General features: G+C 47.7%; 1 protein-coding gene across 3 annotated transcripts in view; it reads left to right on the forward strand.

Moving 5' to 3' along the window:
* LOC119963106 (coiled-coil domain-containing protein 158-like) overlaps positions 1–14,277 on the forward strand; it is a 336,026-nt gene that overhangs the window by 214,700 nt on the left and 107,049 nt on the right. For all 3 annotated transcript variants that reach the window (XM_038791706.1, XM_038791705.1, XM_038791704.1), the window contains exons 13-14: positions 9,595–10,110; positions 11,144–11,333. In XM_038791706.1, coding sequence (XP_038647634.1) covers positions 9,595–10,110; positions 11,144–11,333 — 706 coding nt within the window. The remainder of the gene's footprint in view (positions 1–9,594; positions 10,111–11,143; positions 11,334–14,277) is intronic.

The following is a 14,277-nucleotide window of genomic DNA, read 5'->3' on the forward strand; positions in this document are numbered from 1 at the left end:
TCCGAAAAAAAGGCCTTTGGTATAAAGATCGGGAGAGCCTGAAAGATAAACAAGAACATCAGCACAATATTTATTTTCACCACTTGGTCCCTCCCCGCCAATGTTAAGTGCAATGTATCCCACCTCTTAATATCCTCCCTGGCCTCCTCCACCCAGCTTCATTAAGTTCCACTCATGGAGCCCCGTCCATTCCCTTGCGATTTGAATCCCCAAATAATTAAACCTATCCCTCGCTACTGTAAATGGCATCCCCCCCTAAATTAGCCCGCTGTGCCAGCTCATTCTCTGGGATTACCTCGCTTTTCCCTACATTCAGCTTGTATCCTGAGAACCCTCCAAACCTCCCCAGCAGGCTCATAATCCTTCCCATACTCCAACGGACCGAAACACACAGCAAGAGGTCATCGGCATAGAGCGACACCCGATGCTCCATCTGTCCCCTCCTAATCTCCTGCCACTCTGCCGACCCCCTGAGAGCCATCGCCAATGGCTCTATGGCCAGCGCAAACTGCAATGGAGATAGTGGGCACCCATGCCTCGTACCCCTGTGTAAGTCAAAGCTTTGTGAGCTCATATCATCCGTCCTCAGCCGTGGTGCCACATACAGCAACCGCACCCATGCCACAAATCTCGGCCCAAACCAAAACCTTCCCAAAGTCTCGAGCAAGTACCACCACTCCACCTTACCAAATGTCTTCTCCGCGATCATGGACACCACCAGCTTCGGTACCAGAGCCCCTGATAGATTCATCGCCACATTCAACAACCATTTTATATTATTTGCGAGCTGCCTGCCCTTCACAAAGCCTGTTTGATCTTCTGCAATCACCCCCGGGACACAATCCTCCCCGCCAAAAACTTAGCCAATACTTTCACATCCGTGTTCAATAGTGATATGGGCCTATACGACGCACATTCCACTGGGTCCTTCCCCTTTTTTGAGATTAGTGTGATTACTGCCTGCGTCATCATCTCCGGCAACTCCCCCTTCTCCAGAGTTTCATTTAATGCCGCCAACAGATGTGGTGCCAGGTCGGTCGCAAATTCCTTATAAAATTCTCATCCGGCCCAGGGCGCCGTCCCTGACTTCATACCCCTGATACTATCCAGCACCTCCCTCAACCCCAGGATCTCCTCCAACGCCTGCCTCTTTGCTTCCTCCACCTGGGGAAATTCCAGCTTGTCCAGAAACCGCCCCATCTCCCCCTCCTCTCCCTCCGGGTCCGCCTCGTAAGATCCCTGGTAATCCTCCCTAAATGCCTCGTTTATCCTCCCTGGCTCCGACACCACATCCCCAGCCTCAGTCCATCTCTTCAATATTTCCCTGAACACAGCCTCAGCTAGTGTGCCAGCATGTGGCTCGCCCTCGCCCCATACTCATATTTCACCCCTCTTGCCCTACGCAGTTGCTCTAACGCCCTACCCATTGTCAGCCTGTCAAACTGCCCCTGCCCCTTTTTCATCCTCGCCAATCCTTCCACGGTGGGCACCTTCGAATATTCCCTGTCCACCCCCACTATCTTGCTCACGAGATGGTTATGTTCCCCCCACTTTTCCCTATCCGCACGAGCCTTAAACAAAATAATTTCCCCCTGGCCCACTGCCTTCAGTGCTTCCCAAAAAATGGCCGCCGACACCTCCCCATTCTGATTCAACCTCACATACTCCTTAATCACCGCCTGCACCTTATCACAAAATCCTCCATTCGCCAACAACCCCGAGTCAAACCTCCACCCTGGCCTCTGCTCTCATCCTGATCTGAACCGAATCTCGAGCCAGTGGGGCACATGGTCTGAGATAACTATCCCCGCATACTCTGCCCCTCCACCCCAACCAAAATCATCCGACTCACTACAAAGTAATCAATCCTCGTATACACCTTATAGACGTGTGAAAATTAGGAATACTTCCTTCCCCCATGGTTCTGAAAGTGCCATGGATCCGCCATACCCAACCTCTCCATAAACCCCCCAGCTCCCTTCCCATTCGTACCCTACTCATCGACCTGGGGCTCGACCTACCACTCTCAGCTGTAGGACACAGTTAATATCTCCTCCCATGATCAACTGGTGAGTGGCCAAATCCGGGATCGCTGCCAGCAACTCCCTCATAAAACCCACATCATCCCAATTTGGGACATACACATTTACCACCACCAGTGCCCTTTCTGATACCTCACTCAGAATCACATATCTCCCACCCAGATCCCTCACCACCTTTGTACTCACAAATCCCATTTCTTTGCTCATCGAATCAAACCCTGAGAGAAAACCTGCCCGACCACCCCCACTTTCAAGCTCCTGAGATGTGTGAACACCCGCGACCCTTTAACCGGCCTATTTAGTCCCCAGACATTCTACATTACCAGCCTTACTGGAGGTTAATGCCTGCAATCCCTCTACCATCTGTCATCTTCCAGACTTAACTCCCGCCCCCTTAATTCCACCCTATACCTAGCCCATCCCGGATGGCCCCTATCTCCTCCCCTGACCAAGTCATCTCTCACCCACTGCCACGTCGCAACAACCTCCCCCCTTCCCTCTCTCCCCCTCCCCCCAGCCACCCCTCTCCCCCACCATCTCACTTCCGTTCACCAGCATCACCTGCTAGCGCGGCAGCCCCTGCCCAAAGGCATCTCCGAATGACCCCCCCCCCCCCCCCCCCCACACACACACACACACACACACACACTCCTCAGCTCAAGGAGGAAGGCTCCCTGTTGAGCTTACCCGCCCTCCATCCAAACAAGGACTTCTCCTGAACTCCAGGTATCCTTCTCCAAATGCAAACAAACAAATGTTAAACACAAACAGTCCCATAAAACAGGAAGGAGGGATAGGAACATCCAACCCCACACAAACTTTTCACCCCTACAACCCCTTGCAATCCCAACAGTAAATAGCAAGCCCCCACCAATAAAGAGATGAAAATCCCCCAGTCCCTACCCCCACTTCAAACATGCTCCCAACCATTACAAAGGTCACCTTGAGTGTCCCTGCTGACTACATCTGCGGGAAGTGCAGCCAACTCCAGCTCCTCGAGAACCGCGTTAGGGACCTGGAGCTGGATGGACTTCGGATCATTCGGGAGGCGGAGGGGGTTATTGAGAGGAGTTATAGGGAGGTAGTCACACCTCAGGTAAAAGAAGAAGGTAGTTGGGTTACAGTCAGGGGAACGTGAGGGAACCGGCAGGCAGTGCAGGGATCCCCTGTGGTCGTTCCCCTCAATAACAAGTATACCGTTTTGGATACTGTTGGGGGGGGGGACGTACCAGGGGTAAGCAATGGGGCACAGGTCTCTGGCACAGAGTCTGTCCCTGTTGCTCAGAAGGGAAGGGAGAAGAGGAACAGAGCACTTGTCATTGGGGACTCCATAGTTAGAGGAACTGACAGGAGGTTCTGTCGGAACGAAAGAGACTCACGGTTGGTGTGTTGCCTCCCAGGTGCCAGGGTTCGTGATGTCTCTGATCGTGTTTTTTTTGGGATCCTTAGTGGGGAGGGGGAGCAGCCCCAAGTCGTGGTCCACATAGGTACCAACGACATAGGTAGGAAGAGAGATGGGGATTTGAGACAGAAATTAAGGGGCAGCATGGTAGCATGGTGGTTAGCATAAATGCTTCACAGCTCCAGGGTCCCAGGTTCGATTCCCGGCTGGGTCACTGTCTGTGCGGAGTCTGCACGTCCTCCCCGTGTGTGCGTGGGTTTCCTCCGGGTGCTCCGGTTTCCTCCCACAGTCCAAAGATGTGCGGGTTAGGTGGATTGGCCATGCTAAATTGCCCGTAGTGTCCTAAAAAGTAAGGTTAAGGGGGGGGGGGGGTTGTTGGGTTACGGGTATATAGGGTGGATACGTGGGTTTGAGTAGGGTGATCATTGCTCGGCACAACATCGAGGGCCGAAGGGCCTGTTCTGTGCTGTACTGTTCTATGATGTGGAGATGCCGGCGTTGGACTGGGGTGAGCACAGTAAGAAGTCTTACAACACCAGGTTAAAGTCCAACAGGTTTGTTTCAAACACGAGCTTTCGGAGCACGGCTCCTTCTTCAGGTGAATGAATACTGTTCGAATGAATCGAACCTGGGACCCTGGAGCTGTGAAGCATTTATGCTAACCACCATGCTACCATGCTGCCCCTTAATTTCTGTCTCAAATCCCCATCTCTCTTCCTACCTATGTCGTTCTTCACCTGAAGAAGGAGCCGTGCTCCGAAAGCTCGTGTTTGAAACAAACCTGTTGGACTTTAACCTGGTGTTGTAAGACTTCTTACTGTACTGTTCTATGTTCTATGTTCTAAATTCAGGGAGCTAGGGTGGAAGCTGAGAGCTAGAACAAACAGAGTTGTTATCTCTGGGTTGTTACCCGTGCCACGTGCTAGCGAAGTGAGAAATAAGGAGAGAGAGGTGTTGAACACGTGGCTATAGGGATGGTGCAGGAGGGAGTGTTTTGGTTTCCTGGATAATTGGGGCTCATTCTGGGGTAGGTGGGACCTCTACAAACGGGATGGTCTTCACCTGAACCAGAGGGGTACCAATATCCTGGGGGGGAGATTTGCTAGTGCTCTTCGGGGGGGTTTAAACTAATTCAGCAGGGGGATGGGAACCTAAAGTGTAGTCCCAGTGTACAGGATGTTGAGAGTAGTGAGGTCAGGGATAGGGTTAAAAGTTCGAAAGAGGGCACCGGCAAGCAAGATGCTGGTTTGAAGTGTGTCTACTTCAACGCCAGGAGCATCCGGAATAAGGTGGGTGAGCTTGCAGCATGGGTTGGTACCTGGGATCTCGATGTTGTGGCGATTTTGGAGACATGGGTAGAGCAGGGACAGGAATAGTTGTTGCAGGTTCCAGGATTTAGATGTTTCTGTAAGAACAGAGAAGATGGTAAAAGAGGGTGGGGGGGGGGGGGGGGGGGGGGGGGGGGGGTGGCATTGTTAATCAAGGAAAGTATTACGGCGGCAGAAAGGACGTTTGAGGACTCGTCTACTGAGGTAGTATGGGCTGAGGTTAGAAACAGGAAAGGAGAGGTCCCTGTTGGGAGTTTTCTATAGGCCTCCGAATAGTTCCAGAGATGTAGAGGAAAGGATTGCAAAGATGATTCTCGACAGGAGCGAGAGTAACAGGGTAGTTGTTATGGGGGGCTTTAACTTTCCAAATATTGACTGGAAATACTATAGTTCGAGTACTATAGATGGGTCAGTTTTTATGCAGTGTGTGCAGGAGGGTTTTCTGACACAGTATGTAGACAGGCCAACAAGGGGCGATGCCACATTGGATTTGGTACTGGGTAATGAACCCGGCCAGGTGTTAGGTTTAGATGTAGGTGAGCACTTTGGTGATAGTGATCACAATTTGGTTATGTTTACTTTAGCGATGGGCAGAGATAGGTATATACCGCAAGGCAAGAATTATAGCTGCGGGAAAGGCAATTATGATGCTATTCGGCAAGATTTAGGATGTATAGGATGGGGAAGGAAACTGCAGAGGATGGGTACAATCGAAATGTGGAGCTTTTTCAAGGAACAGCTACTGCGTGTCCTTGATAAGTATGTACCTGTCAGGCAGGGAGGAAGTTGTCGAGCAAGGGAACCGTGGTTTACTAAGGAAGTTGAAGCACTTGTCAAGAGGAAGAAGAAGGCTTATGTTAGGATGAGACATGAAGGCTCAGTTAGGGCACTTGAGAGTTACAAGTTAGCCAGGAAGGACCTAAAGGGAGAGTTAAGAAGAGCGAGGAGAGGACACGAAAAGTCGTTGGCGGATAGGATCAAGGAAAACCCTAAGGCTTTCTATAGGTATATCAGGAACAAACGAATGACTAGAGTAAGATTAGGGCCAATCAAGGATAGTAGTGGAAAGTTGTGTGTGGAATCAGAGGAGATAGAGATAGGGGAAGCGTTAAATGGATATTTTTCGTCAGTGTTTACAATGGAGAAAGACAATGTTGTCGAGGAGAATACTCAGGTACAGTCGACCAGGCTAGATGGGATTGAGGTTCACAAGGAGGAGGTGTTAGCAATTTTGGAAAGTGTAAAAATAGATAAGTCCCCTGGGCCAGATGGGATTTATCCTAGGATTCTCTGGGAAGCCAGGGAGGAGATTGCAGAGCCTTTGTCCTTGATCTTTATGTCGTCTTTGTCGACAGGAATTAGTGCCGGAAGACTGGAGGATAGCAAATGTTGTCCCCTTGTTCAAGAAGGGGAGTAGAGACAACCCTGGTAATTATAGACCTGTGAGCCTTATTTCGGTTGAGGGTAAAATGTTGGAAAAGGTTATAAGAGTTAGGGTTTATAATCATCTTGAAAAGAACAAGTTGATTAGCGATACTCAACACGGTTTTGTGAAGGGTATGTCATGCCTCACAAACCTTATTGAGTTTTTTGAGAAGGTGACCAAACAGGTGGATGAGGGTAAAGCGGTTGATGTGGTGTATATGGATTTCAGTAAGGCGTTTGATAAGGTTCCCCACAGGAGGCTATTGCATAAAATACGGAAGTATGGGATTGAAGGTGATTTAGCTGTTTGGATCAGTAATTGGCTAGCTGAAAGAAGACAGAGGGTGATGGTTGATGGCAAATGTTCACCCTGGAGTTCAGTTACTAGTGGTGTACCGCAAGGATCTGTTTTGGGGCCACTGCTGTTTGTCATTTTTATAAATGACCTGGAAGAGGGTGTAGAAGGATGGGTTAGTAAATTTGCAGATGACACGAAAGTCGGTGGAGTTGTGGATAGTGCTGAAGGAGGTTATACGTTACAGAGGGACATAGATAAGCTACAGAGCTGGGCTGAGAGGTGGCAGATGGAGTTTAATGCGGAAAAGTGTGAGGTGGTTCACTTTGGAAGGAGTAACAGGAATGCAGAGTACTGGGCTAATGGCAAGATTCTTGGTAGTGTAGATGAACAGAGAGATCTCGGCATCCAGGTACATAAATCCCTGAAAGTTGCCACCCAGGTTAATAGGGCTGTTAAGAAGGCATATGGTGTTCTAGCCTTTATCAGTAGGGGGATTGAGTTTCGGAGCCACGAGGTCATGCTGCAGCTGTACAAAACTCTGGTGCGGCCGCACCTGGAGTACTGCGTGCAGTTCTGGTCACCACATTATAGGAAGGATGTGGAAGCTTTGGAAAGGGTTCAGAGGAGATTTACTAGGATGTTGCCTGGTATGGAGGGAAGGTCTTACGAGGAAAGGCTCAGGGACTTGAGGTTGTTTTCGTTAGAGAGGAGAAGGCTGAGAGGTGACTTAATAGAGACACATAAGATAGTCAGAGGGTTAGATAGGGTGGACAGTGAGAATCTTTTTCCTCGGTTGGTGATGACCAACACGAGTGGACATAGCTTTAAATTGAGGGGTGGTAGATATAGGACAGATGTCAGAGGCAGTTTCTTTACTCAGAGAGTAGTAAGGGTGTGGAACGCCCTGCCTGCAACAGTAATAGACTCGCCAAATTTAAGGGCATTTAAGTGGTCACTGGATAGACATATGGATGAAAATGGAATAGTGTAGGTCAGATAGGCTTCAGATGGTTTCACGGGTCGGCGCAACATCGAGGGCCGAAGGGCCCGTACTGCGCTGTAATGTTCTATGTTCTATGTTCTAAAGTGCCAGCACCCCAGTTCCCAACCATTGTCTGCTCCGTTCTCCCCCAGTTATCTTCCTTAATGAAGTCTCCGGCCACTTCTGGGGTCTCAAAATAATACTACCGGCCACCCAACATCACCCATAATTTTGCCGGGTAGAGCACCCTAAACCTGATCTGCCGCCAGCACAGGACCGCCTTAGCCTTGTTGAAGCTTGGCCGTCGCTTCGCCAACTCGACTCCGATGTCCTGATAAATTTGGACCTTATTCCCCTCCCAGTCGCAGGTGCGCGTCTCCCTGTCCCATCGCAAAAGCTTCTCTTTCTCCACAAATTTGTCGAGTCTCATGGTCACCGCCCACACCTGCTCCCCAGCTCTACACTTCTGCCTCAAGGGCCTATGTGCTCGGTCCACTTCAGGCGCCTTATCTAGCACCCCTTCTGCCACCAGCCCCACCAGCATCTTTGAGACGTACCTCGTGGCACTCACACCTTCCACTCCTTCAGCCAGGCCCACTAGTCACAGGTTCTGCCTTTTCGAGGTATTCTCCTGCTCCTCCACCTTTGCCTTCAGCATTTAACAGAGGCCTCCAGAGTCACCACATGATCGCAGTAGTCCGAGATCACTCCTTCGACCTCCCGAATCTGTGACCACTGCACCTCAAAACACTTCTCCACCCGTTCCAAAGAACTCTTCAGGGGTGCCACAGCTCTTTCAATGGCCTTCGAGCAATCCTCCCACATTTCCTTGCTCTGCTTTTGGAATTCCACCTTAATAAAAGCCATCAATTCCAGCTGGGGTCTTCCAGATTGCATCAGCCTTCCCCCTCCTGCATGTTTACAGTGGCTGCTGCAGCACAGGCCTGCCCCAATTTTTCAACTAAATCTCTCACTATTTTCTGCTGGGTCTGATAACCAGCAGACATACCACTCCTGGGGGAAACAACGACTCCAATATTCACCTACTTTTCATCAAAATTCCACCCAGTATCGGGTAAAAATAGCTCTTTTTTGTGCCTTCAAGCAGGAACTGCCCTGTGTGTGAAGTCTTCACCTTCTCACTTCTCATCTTCACCTTCTCATCTTCTGATGAGCAAGTTTGCAGATGATACTAAGATTGGTGGAGTTGCAGATAGCGAGGAGGACTGTCAGAGAATACAGCAAAATATAGATAGATTGGAGAGTTGGGCAGAGAAATGGCAGATAGAGTTCAATCCAGGCAAATGCGAGGTGATGCATTTTGGAAGATCTAATTCAAGAGCGGACTATATGGTCAATGGAAGAGTCTTGGGGAAAATTGATGTACAGAGAGATCTGGGAGTTCAGGTCCATTGTATCCTGAAGGTGGCAACGCAGGTCGATAGAGTGGTCAAGAAGGCATACAGCATGCTTGCCTTCATCGGACGGGGTATTGAGTACAAGAGTTGGCAGGTATGGACAGGGTGGATAGCAACAAGCTTTTTCCAAGAGTGGGGGTGTCAATTACAAGGAGTCATGTTTTCAAGGTGAGAGGGGGAAAGTTTAAGGGAGATGTGCGTGGAATGTTTTTTACGCAGAGGGTGGTGGGTGCCTGGAACACTTTACCAGCGGAGGTGGTAGAGGCGGGCACGATAGCATCATTTAAGATGCATCTGGACAGATATATAAACGGGCGGGGAACAGAGGGAAGTAGATCCTTGGAAAATAGGCAACAGGTTTAGATAAAGGATCTGGATCGGCGCAGGCTGGGAGGGCCGAAGGGCCTGTTCCTGTGGTGTAATTTTCTTTGTTCTTTGTTCTAACAACTCACCCACCACAGACGTTGGGCTCACCAGTTTGCAGTTCCCAGGCTTTTCATTTTTGGGAAAGACTGAGAATGTATTGGTAATGAATATTGCCAGAACATTTGCTTCAAATGTTTTATGGGCTTTTTTGATACATTGAGAAATTTGGAAAAATACACTGGCCCACACTGTAAAGTTAAAATCAATAGGATTCTTTTAGAATAAAAATGCTTTCCGACTGTTTTAACATGTTTTTGCCTTGTTCAACCAAAGACAGCAGTAGAGGCGAAAAGGAATGAAGACCAGGAAAAAATCAAGACCGTAGCCAAACAATATGAGATCTGTAAGGAACAGCTTTGTAAAATTGGGGAGGAGCTTAATCAGAAGAAACAGCAACTTGACAATGCAGAAATAACCGTCTGTCAGTTGAGGGAATCTATAAAGGAAAAGGAAAGATGTTTGGAAAATGAGGCCATAGAAAAAAGTAAACTGCAACATGAAATTGAAGAAAAGTGCCAAAAAATTCATAGGATGAAAGTAGCAGAAGAGACCATTTGTGACCAGTTTGAAGAAGCTGTTACCCACTTGAAGAAATTGCAGAGCGACAATGATGCAGTGAAAATGGAGCTGAATGAGAAAAACAAGATGCTTGCCACGCTGCGACAGGAAATGGAAAGTATCTCCGAAATGACATCGCAACAGAGTTGTGCAAGCGAGGCACTGCAAATTGAAAGAAAACAACTTCAGGCTGAAGTGGATTGCCAAAACCAAAAGATTAAAGAGTTAAAGGTCAGATAAGTAAGAATAAGTATACAGCCATTGGGTCAACTTGTTTACGCACCACACAGGCTTCGTCCCACCTTTCCTTGTCTGATCTTATCAGCACGGCCTTCTATTCCTTTCTTCCTCGTGCGTGTGTCTGTAACTTCCTCTTAAATGCACCAGTTCACCATAACATTGCCATATACTGAGTTCCATATTTTAATCCTACTGACTGTAAAGAAGATGCTCCTGACTTTGCTATTAGATTAATAGTGATTATCTTTTATATTTTATGTCTCTTAGTTTTGGACCCTCTACAACTGGAAATACTTTCTCTCCTCGCCCTTTCATAATTACCTGCCATCGATCAGGCCATCCCTCAGTTTTCACTTTTGCAGACAAAAGACCTGTTCAGGCCTGTTCAGTCTGGCCCAATAGGTATAACCTGCTTTTAAATCCTTTTCGATCTTCTCCCGTGTCTCTGTATTCTTTCTATGGTACAGAGACCAAAACTGTTCACAACACTCCAATTGTGGTATACCAAGGTTGTATATACATTTAACATAACTTCTTATCTCCATGGAAGTGAATCCAGTGCTTTTTGTATATTGTTGTCAACTTCAGGAACGTTGCAATGTTTGGCATTAATTTGCACCTAAACAAGGTTGGTTAAGGTAGTGAATTACCAGAAGAATGCCATATATATATTTTTTTAATTTTAGAGTACCCAATTAATTTTTTCCAATTAAGGGGCAATTTAGCGTGTTCAATCCACCTACCTTGCACATCTTTGGGTTGTGGGGGCGAAACCCACGCAAACACGGGGAGAATGTGGAAACTCCACACGGACAGTGACCCAGAGCCGGGATCGAACCTGGGACCTCAGCGCCGTGAGACTGCAGTGCTAACCTACTGAGCCACCGTGCTGCCCAAGAATGCCATATATGATGTTTTTGCAAAAGCGGACTAGAGATGGAGACACGGTCATATATGTACAAGAATGTAGATTGTCATCTTGCATTAATTCAATTTGATGTTAATAACTGTCTTTTCTGTTAAGAATGAATTGGATCACAAAGATGCACAAATGCAAGAGCTAAAGGCACATCTCTGTGAGTTGGAAAAGGAGAAAATGAAGCTGGTAAATTCTGCAACTGATCAAATGTCTGAATTGAGAGACTTGTTACGGGAAAAGGATGTGCTTTCAACTGAATTAAATCTCATCCAGAACCAGATGGGTGATCTGAAAGGTATTTTCCAATTAAGGGGCAATTTAGCGTGCCAATTCACCTAACCTGCACATCTTTGAGTTGTGGGGGCGAAATCCACGCAAACACGGGGAGAATGTGCAAAATCCACACGGACAGTGACCCAGAGCTGCGATCGAACCTGGGACCTCTGCTCCGTGAGGCAGCAGTACAAACCACTGCGCCACCATGCTGCCCCCTCTCCAATTTCTTAGATATCACAGTACAGACAACATCACGGTGCTGGTGGCAGCCAGGTGGCCAGACGCCGCAGAAGGCAGTGACAGCAGCGTCGGCAGTGGTGCGAGGCTGCAGCCCATGTGCAGATGCCCGCCCCACACCCTGAGGACGGGGCCGCCCATTAGGCCAGCAAGGGACCAGAGGGGGAGGCCAGTGAATACCCAAGGCGTACAGGGAGATGTCGGAAAGCATGTGCCTCAGGAGGCTCCGCCTCAACAAGAGGACGGTGCAGCACCTGTGCCATGTCCTTGCGGACCTGGCATCACATGGAGTAGGAGGAGGATACCCGCTCCCAGTAGCCATCAAGGTTACCACAGTCCTGAACCTTTACACTTCGGGTTTATTCCAGGGCTCGAGCAGGGCTGATCTCGATATTGGTGGCTGATCTGTACTCAACCACCCTCGCAGCTTCCAGGCCTGTTCCTCGTAGGGGGTGAGAACTCTGATGTCTGGCACCCCGCCTTCCGTCTGGGGCCTCTCCTGTCTGATGTGGGCCAACTTCTCGTGTGGGGACAGAGAAAGCGCATCATGGGCCACAAGCTGGATGCATCACGAACGGGGAGGCAGTGGTAAGATGGGGGGTTTGGGCGTGGACACCGCTATTGGGCATGGGTGGGGTGCACAGATGGGTGCCAGGGTGCTGGGGCATGAGTGCGGTATTGTGCTGGGGGCAGGGTAGAGGGGTTATGGTGCCATCACAGGGCCATGTGGGGTAGGTGGGGGGCTTTTGGGGGGAGTGGCAGGGGGGACCAGTGCCAGGGGTTGATGCCAATTCACCCGTCCAGAGGTGGTTGAGCTACTTGTGGCACTCGGTGGTGGGGTGTTGCTGGGCGCAGTCCAGGCAAATCAGCTAGCGGGGCAGTCATTTCTCGTGTGAAGCCCTTGAGGCATCATTTGGTGTACCCTGACTAATGTTAGATACCAGTGGAAGCCTCGCTGGGTCAGCTGTCTTGGGCACGAGTGCGGTATTGTGCGGTATTGAATCACCCGGCTGTTCCTGCTCGATACCATACTTAGAAACTATTCCGTTAGATTGTGCTCTGTATTTCTTCACTTGGATCTGGTTCTGGCTAATGAAGTAGACCAAATAGGCAACCTAAACAGAGGAAAACATTTGGGAGAAAATGACCATGCTATAGTTCCGATCAGTGCAAGGAAAGGACTGTAAAGAAGCAAAGTACAATGGGATAATAAAGGGCCTTCTTCCAGATTAGATGCAAGGACAAATCTGCAAACAAACAAACCTATGAGTGGGAAATATTTGAACAGGAGCTTTAAAAAAGATACAAATCGCGTATATTCTAGTTTTCTATCAATGAATAGGGAGGCAATAGTAAATTTGAACCTAAACAGAAGCTCATAAGGCAATTAATAAAATTTGAAGCGAAGTAAAGAATAAAGGAAAATATAAAGTGGAGAATTAAAGGCTGAGAGGATATATGAGAGAACCTGCCCCCCAAAAATGTATTAAAAAGGTTTTCCATCAGGATATTTGTAGTAATGGGTAGAATTAGGGCCAGTAAATGGACAAACTTGTAAAGAATGAAGGAATAGAAGAGGACTAAATAAATACATTGCCTCAGTTTTCAAGGGAAAATTCGATATTGAAGTTGTACAGTACCAGAGGAAAACACACAACAGTAAGTGGAGGTTATTATTCAATGCAAAATGGTACTACTGTAGAAAGTTTACTCAAATTAGAAATAGGCAAATTATTAGCATCCACTGTGTTATGAGCCAGGGTTTAGACAACACCAAAGTATATCATGGCGTTCACCTGACCTACAACTCTTTATTGACTTTGGTTACGATCAGCACAAGGGCCTGCCTTTCAGGTGTTATTCAACAGAGGCCTTAAGCACTTTTAATCAAAAACAAGCTTTATTCTACGAATTTAGTTGACAATTTTATAAATACACACAGTAAGCATTTTTATCAACTACAAACATAAATACCCCACACAGCTACAGTATTCTATGTATCACCTGTACTTAATTTCCCCTTTTAACTCTTCCAATTTAATAACAAGATCACATAGACCAGTGCCCCCTTTTCAAAGGTGTGGCCCAGCACACAGCACGCAAGACCTGGTATGGATGCTCTTGTTTCCTTACCAAAAACAGCACATTTGAATTCCTTCCAGAAAGCAATTATTTATTTTCAAATTATCAAGCAGTCTGGAAACAGCATTTAAAATGCAGATAGAGAAAAACCTTGTTTCAACCTGTACAGAACAAAACCAGTTCAAACTCAAAGCGAAAGTAAAACCAACTCCCAGAGCCACAGCCCAGCTCCACCCGCACAATGACATCTCTGAAGCCATGTGATAAGACAAAAACATTTCTTAAAGGGACACTCACATGAAAATTGGTTTATCTCCAAGGATCCTCGGGTAAACTAAGGAAGAAATCGCAACGCATCTTACAATTTTTCATAATTCTTCTGCAGCAAAGAAACTTCTGCTAGAGAGCTGGAGGGAGGTATATATGAGCACTCTCTTCACACATGATGGGAAATTTTAGTCCTGTGTGTTTTACTTCTGTTGGCTGGCAAATCAATTGAGCCTGTAATACTGAATTAAATTATGAAGCACTTGGAAAAACATAGGGATGGGAAAACAAATAGTCTGTTCTGGTGTTGAGATGCTTTGAATTTGTGCTTTGTGGTATAAATGTGAAATATTTCAAATGACGGCTGTTCAATACTT

The sequence above is a fragment of the Scyliorhinus canicula genome, chromosome 3 (genome assembly GCF_902713615.1).
Source record: "Scyliorhinus canicula chromosome 3, sScyCan1.1, whole genome shotgun sequence".
Lineage (NCBI taxonomy): Eukaryota > Metazoa > Chordata > Chondrichthyes > Carcharhiniformes > Scyliorhinidae > Scyliorhinus > Scyliorhinus canicula.